Source organism: Cebus imitator, unplaced genomic scaffold (assembly GCF_001604975.1).
Source record: "Cebus imitator isolate Cc_AM_T3 unplaced genomic scaffold, Cebus_imitator-1.0 Scaffold62, whole genome shotgun sequence".
Taxonomy (NCBI): domain Eukaryota; kingdom Metazoa; phylum Chordata; class Mammalia; order Primates; family Cebidae; genus Cebus; species Cebus imitator.
Window position 1 is genome coordinate 3303812 of NW_016107377.1, and position 7499 is coordinate 3311310.

The 7499-nt window shown below is 39.2% G+C and overlaps 1 protein-coding gene across 3 annotated transcripts in view; it reads left to right on the top strand.

The window, feature by feature from the left end:
* Positions 1-7499, top strand: part of ANKRD45 (ankyrin repeat domain 45) — a 64167-nt gene that overhangs the window by 43356 nt on the left and 13312 nt on the right. For all 3 annotated transcript variants that reach the window (XM_017529973.2, XM_017529975.2, XM_037739078.1), the window contains 2 exons: positions 3637-3731; positions 5894-6032. In XM_017529973.2, the coding sequence (XP_017385462.1) occupies positions 3637-3731; positions 5894-6032 (234 nt within the window). The remainder of the gene's footprint in view (positions 1-3636; positions 3732-5893; positions 6033-7499) is intronic.

Sequence of the window (7499 nt, forward strand, 5' to 3'; positions counted from 1 at the left end):
TTTTTTTAATTGAAATAGAGTCTCACTCTGTTGCCCAGGTTGGAGTGCAGTGGTGCAATCTTGGCCCACTGCAACCTCTGCCTCCTTCAAGTGATCAGCCTTCCTAGAGTTGGGATTACAGGCATGCGCCACCACGCCTGGCTAATTTTTGTATTGTTAGTAGCTGGTCTGAAACTCCTGACCTCAAGTGATCTGCCTGTCTTGATCTCTCAAAATGCTGGGATTAAAGTTGTTAGCCACCGCGCCCGGCTTTGTTGTATGTTTTTTGATTTGAGATTACCATAAGACTTTCAAATAGTATCTTATAGTTCGTTATTTTAGGCTGATGACAACTTAACATAGATCGTATAAACAAACAAGCAAAGATAAAATAAAAACTACACTTAATTTCCCTCCCAACTTTTAACTTTTTTGTTTTTATTTATATCCTATTGTACTGTCTATGTCTTGAAAATTATTATGTTTGATAGGTTCATCTTTTAGTCTTTCTATTCAAAATATAAGTAGTTTACCCACCAGAATTACAGTGTTGTAGTATTTTGTGGTTTTCAGTGTACCTACTATTACCAGTGAGTTTTGTATCTTCTGATGATTTCTTATTGCTCATTAACATCCTTTTCTTTCAGATTGAAAAACTCTCTTTAGCATTTCCTTTAGGACAGGTCTAGTGTTGATGAAATTCCCCAGCTTTTGTTTGCCTGGGAAAGTCTTTATTTCTCTGATATGTTTGAAGGATATTTTCTTGGATATACTGTTCTAGGGTAAAAGTTATTTTCCTTCAGCACATTAAATATGTTATGCTACTCTCTCCTGGCCTGTATGGTTTCCACAGAAAGGCTGTTGCCAGATGTATTGGAGCTCCATTATATGTTATTTGTTTCTTTTCTCTTGCTATTTTTAGGATCTTTATCCTTGATTTTTGGGAGTTTGATTATTAAATGCCTTGAGGTAGTCTCTTTGGGCTAAAACTGCTTGGTGTTCTATAATCTTCTAGTACTTAAATATTGATATATTTCTCTAGGTTTGGGAAGTTCTTTTATTATTCCTTTGAATAAATTTTCTACCCTGATCTCTCTCTACCTCCTCTTTAAGGCCAGTAACTTTGAGATTTGCCCTTTTGAGGCTATTTTCTAGATCTTATAGGAGTGCTTCATTGTTTTATATATTTTTTTCTTTTGTCCCCTCTGACTGCATTTTCAAATAACCTGTCTTCAGGCTTACTAGTTCTTTCTTCTGCTTGTTCAATTCTACTGTTAAGAGACTGTCATGCATTGTTTGGTATGTCAGTTGCATTTTTCAGCTCCAGAATTACTGCTTAATTCTTTTAAGTTGTTCCAAACTCTTTGTTAATTTTATCTGATAGGATTCTGATTTCTTTCTCTGTGTTACCTTGAATTTCTTTGAGTTTCCTCAAAATAGTTATTTTGAATTCTCTGTCTGAAAGATCACATATCTTTTTCACTCTGGGATTGGTCACTGGGGCATTATTTAGTTTGTTTGATAAGGTCCTGTTTTTCTGACTGATCTTCCCGCTTGTGGATGTTCATCAGCATCTGGGCATTCGAGAGCTAGGTATTTATTGTAGTTATCGCAGTCTGGGCTTGTTTGTACCTGTCCTTCTGGGGAAGGCTTTCTTATGTATTTGAAGGGACTTATTATGATCTTATTATAAGTTTTTGGTTACTCTAGCCATATCTGCATTAGGAGGCACCCAAGGCTCAGTAATGTTGTGGCTCTTGCAGACTTGTAGAGATACGGTCTTGGTGGTCTTGGGTAAGACCAGGGAAAATGCCCTGGATTATCAGGCAGCAGTTCTTTTCTTACTTTCCCCTAAACAAACGGAGTCTCTCTTTCTCTGCACTGAGCTGCTTAGAGCTGGGGGAAAGGTGACACAAGCACCCATGTGGCTACCACCACTGGGGCTGCCCTGGGTCAGATCTGAAGCCAGCATAGCACTGGGTCTTACCCAAGACCTATGGTGACCACTGCCTGGTTATTGCTTATAGTCACTCAAGGCTTAATGACCTGCAATAAACAGTTGGCAAATACAGCCAGGCTTGCGTCCTTCCCTTCATGGCAGCAAGGTCTCCCAGGCCCTGGGTGGCTCTAGAGATGCCATCTGGGAGTCAAGTCCTGGAGTCAAGAACCTTAGGAATCTACCTGGTGCTCTATTCTACTGCAGCTGAGCTGGCACCCGAGCCATAAGACAAAGTCCTTCCTACTCTTCCCCTCCCTTTTCTTCCAGCAGAGTAGTCTCTCCCTGTGGCCACCACTGCCCAGGCCCACAGCAAGTACCACCTGGATACTGCTGATACTCACTCAAGGCCCAAGGGCTCTACAGTCAGCCTGTGGTGAATGCTGTCAAGCATGGGCCCCTCTCTTCAGGTCAGCAGGCTCTCCCCTGTTCCAGGCCCGGCCCAGAAATGCCCTCCAGGAGCCAAGGCTTGGAATCAGGGACCCCAGGATCCTGCTTGGTGTGCTACCCCACTGTGGCTGAGCTGGTACTCAAGTTGCAAGGCAAAGTCCCATTTACTCTTTCCTCTCCTTTTGTCAAGCAGAAGGTGTCTCTCCCCATAGTTACTATTGCTGAGGAATGTTCTGGGTCACCCCTGAAGCCAGCATGGCTCTGAGTCTCACCAAAGGTCCATGGTGAGTACTGTCTGGGTATCACTGCTGCTTATTCAGGACCCAAGGGCTCTTCAGTCAGCAGATGATGAATCCTGCCAGGACTGGGTCCTTCCCTTCAAGGCAGCTGGTTTTCTTCTGGCCCAGGGTATGTCTAGAAATGTCACCTTGGAGTTAGGACCTGGAAAGGGGACCTAAGGACTCTGCCTTGTGTCCTATTCTACTGTGGCTGAGCTGGTATCCAAGTTGCAAGACAAAGTCTTATTCTCTTTTCCTTCTCTTCTCAAGCAGAAGGAAGGAGTCTCTCCCAGAGCTGTAAGCTGTGCTCCCTAGGATGGGCAGGGGGTGGTAGCAAGCACTCTCATGGCCACTCAGGCTGGTGTCTCACTAGGTCCTGTGCATCCCAAGTCTACTGGCTCTGATCTCAGCACAGCACTAGGACTTGCCCAGGAATTGCAGCTCTCATGACCTATATGACTTTTCAAGTTTATTTAGAACCCCATAGCACTTTAGCCTGTAGTGGTGGGGCCTGCTGGAACTCAGGTTCCAACTGCTGGGATGTGTGCTTCCCCCCTGGCTAGGGCTGGTCTAAATGTTTCCTTCATGGGTGCTAGCTGAATTCTGCCCGATGTTGCTTCTCAGTATGACAGGGAAGCATTGAACTATAGTGCAAAGTCCCACAATCACTGTGCTCTGCCTCTCCGAAGCGTACAGATTCTCTGTCTGCACCATGTGACTATTGCCAAGGGTACAGAGAAAGTGCGGTAAAGGCAGTTTGAGACTGTCTTTCCTACCTTCTTCAGTGCCTCTTCCCTTAGTCTGATGTTAAAATGAGGTCCTGTGATGGCTTATCTGATTTTTGGTTCTCATGATGGTGCTTTTTTGTATGGGCAGTTGTTCAATTTGGTGTTTCTGTTGGGTGGGGTGGACACTGGAGGCTTCCATTTGACTGTCTTGCCCTGCCTCTTGTCTTTGTCTTGTCATTGTGTGTGTTTCTGTCCATTCTTTCAGATGCAAGGCTGACTCTGAAAAAATATATTGCAAAAGTCTCTTTAGCCGTTACTGACACTGAAAAGGGATCAGGGAAGCTCCTTAAGGAAGACAAGGTACTGTACTGTGATTATTGCTTGTTCTGAAGTGCTTTGAGACTTTTGTCTTACAGTTTAATTTCCACACTGTTGTTTTGTTTTAAAGGCAGATCGTGGCCCTTACTTCCTCCCTCCTCCCTCTTTCTTTCCTTCTGCCCTCCTACCTTCCCTTCTTTTTTTTATAAACTACTAATAGAGGATAGTCTGATCAAAACGAAAAGAAATAGTATTAAAGACTGACATAGAGATGTAGTATCATACCCAGCAACATGTCTGAATCGTAGAAATGTAATATTGAGTAAAAAAAAAAAAAAAAAAAAGCTAATCAAAGACTACATAGATTTTGATCAAGCTCAAAAACAAGCAATATCAAACTATATAATTTAGGGATACCTACATTTAGGAGTAAAACTGTTTAAGAAGCCGAGCAAAGGGGGCAAGCACAGATCATAGTTATTTCTTGAAGGCAGGCAAGAAGGTGGGATGGGGAGGGACAGAAGCTGCATTAATAGTACTGGTAGCCTTCTGGCTCTTTTGCTGAGTAGTAGGGTCCAAAATAATAAAATGGAAATGTTCATTTCATTATTTTGCTTCAAAACTGAGATATACATTATATATTTTAGTATATATGTATATACACAAATACACTGCATATTCTTTAATGTATCAAATTTTCCAGAATGAGAAAAAAAGATACATAGCTGTAAACATAGCAATTTTAAAGCCCACTTCCCACATATCTAAGTACTAGATCTAAGCATTCCCCGTGGAATAGTTTTATTGCTCTGACTGTACATTTAAAAAATATACTCAAGGTATCAGAAATGTGTTTTGATTTTAAGTTATTTCCTATATTCTCATGCAGGATGCTCTGTGAATTTCCTGTGACCTGTTATTCAGATGAAAAAGAATAGGTATTGCTAAAAGTGTACGATGTCACTAAATCTGAGCACTTGATAAGTTACACATTACACTTGTGTCTTGTAGAGTACTCTACAAAATCTCTTGTGAAACAAACAAAATGTAGGCAAAATTCTATTAGAATAGCCTTTGAAGCTATCAGATCTTCAAAACAAAATTTTTCTGGCACAAAGAAATAGTGCTTTGTCAAACTAGTTACTAAAAAATTTTTATTTTAATTTTAAAAAATTTGATTATTTGAACTAGAAATTATTGTGTATACATAGTAATAATTAGAAAAAATCGAAATGTCTAAAGCAAACATAATAGTTTTTCCTTTTCTATTTCTAATCTTATTGCCTACTTTGTGGTTCTGATAACGATTTTGTGTTAATTGTACCATGTTTTCTCTTTCACTTATGTAATCATATGTATCTATACACATAATAGGAATTTTATGAAAGATTTTGTTTTTATAAAAGTGGGATCACACTTATATATAATTGTATAATTTTGTTTTTTTCTTCTTAATAAGATATTATGGACACCCTCTAAGCCCACTTCCTTCTACATACTTCTGCATATATGACTGCTTATTATTTAACAGTGTGGACAGGACACACCACAAATGTATTTATTTATCTTCATTATTACAAACCATAGTACTATAAACATCTTAAATCAGACATCAGAAATTTGCCGCATATGTACAATGAGATGATTTTACAATGCAAACTGAGAGGTTTTCAGTAAGGTGGAGCTTTTCTTGTATTTCTTGAACTTCTGTGAATCATTTGAGAAGGAATAAAATATCAGCATTGTCTTTTGAGTTGCATGCAACTCATACCGTCCACCCATTCTTTTCTGGCCTGTCCAAGTACTTCTTTTAGTCACAGGGCTTAATGAAAATAAAGAATTAGGGAGGAAGTATAGACTGGTGCCAGGCTTCATGACTCCTGATGATGAGTTTTATTGTGCTCATATTCACTAATGTTAGAGCTGCACTGTCCAATATAATAGACACTAGCCACATGTGACTATTCAAATTTGAATTATTTAAAATTAAATGAAATTGAAAATGTAGTTCCTTAGTCACCCTAGCCACACTTCTAGTGCCGAAATAGCTATTTGTATCTAATGGCTACTGTATTGGACGATGCAGGTATAGAATATTTCTATCATCACAGAAAGTTCTCTTGGACAGTGCGGGTTTAGAGATACTGTTGAGTTTTATTTTTCAATAAATAAGTGGAGAGTAAACTCTGTATTTCTGTCCCTAGAATACCATCCTCAGTGCATGCCGTGCAAAAAACGAGTGGTTGGAAACCCATGCAGAGGCTTCCATTAATGAGCTTTTTGAGCAGAGACAACAACTGCAAGAAATTGTGACTCCTATCCTTGCAAAAATGTCTACACCACGTAAGTTTTGGATAAAAGGTGGTTTGAATGTCAGAAGGGATGAAAATTAAATTGAAAATTGTTATTTCTGAGATATTCTAATTTTAACAATCTTCATTAAGTAGTCATTAACATTGTTACAGGCACTAATCCATGATATAGTTCCCTAGTTTCATTATTTATTTTCAATATTAGCAACAACTAATAACTGAATTCTTCCTATAGGAAATGTCTAATACTAATTTTAATATTACCATCATTAGTCATTAAATTTTATGTGATTACTGTGCCTTTGCTTTGTTTTTTTTTAGGTAGAGTCTTGCTCTGTCACACAGGCTGGAGCACAGTGGTGTGATCATAGCTTACCACAGCCTCCAACTCTTGGGCTCAAGTGATCCTCCTGCCCCCTGAGTAGCTGGGACCACAGGCGGGCATCACCATGCCTGGCCAGTTTTAAAATTTTTTATGGAGATAGGGTCTTGCTATGTTGCTCAGGCTGATCCTGAACTACTGGCTTCATGTAATCCTCCTGCCTCAGCCTCCTGAAGTGTTGGGATTACAGGTGTGAGCCACCACACTGGGCCTGTCTTTGATTTTGATTCTCATCTAGGAAGGCATTTCTTCCTGGGAGATAGGGTGGCAGCATTTTATTTTATTTATTTTGTTTTATTTTTTTCCTTCAACATTTATTTTAAGTTCCAACATTTATTTTATTTTGTTACCTATGTAACAAACCTTTGTTATATAGGTAAACGTGTGCCATGGTGTTTTGCTGCTTTGGTAACTCACCACTTTGGTATTAAGCTAACCATCTATTAGCTATTCTTCCTGATGCTCTCCTTCCCCCAGCCCCCAGAGCATATGTTTCTCCCCTCCATCTGTCCATGTGTTCTCATCGTTCAGCTCCCACTTGTGAGAATATGCTGTATTTGGTTTTCTGTTCCTGCATTAGTTTGCTGAGGATAATGGCTTCCAGCTCCATCCATGTCTCTTAAAAGGATATAGTCTCATTCCTTTTTATAGCTGCATAGTATTCTATGGTATATATGTTCCACATTTTCTTTATCTAGTCTATCATTGATAGGTGCTTGAGTTGATTCCATGTTTTTACTATTGTGAATGGTGCTATAATGAACATATCCATGCATGTATCTTTATAATAGAATGATTTATATTCCTTTGGGTATATACCCAGTAATGGGATTGCTGGGTCAAATGGTATTTCCACCTCTAGATCTTTGAGGAGTTGCCATACTGTCTTCCACAATGGTTAAATTAATTTACATTCCCACCAACAGTGTATAAGCATTCCTTTTTATCTATAACCTCGCCAGCATCTGTTGTTGCTGGACTTTTTAATAATTGCCATTCTGACTGGCATGAGATGATGTGTCATTGTATTTTTGATTTCTCAAATGATCAGTGTGTTGAGCTTTTTTTCATGTTTGTTTACTGGTCACATGAGTGTCTTTTTTTTTTTTTTTTTTA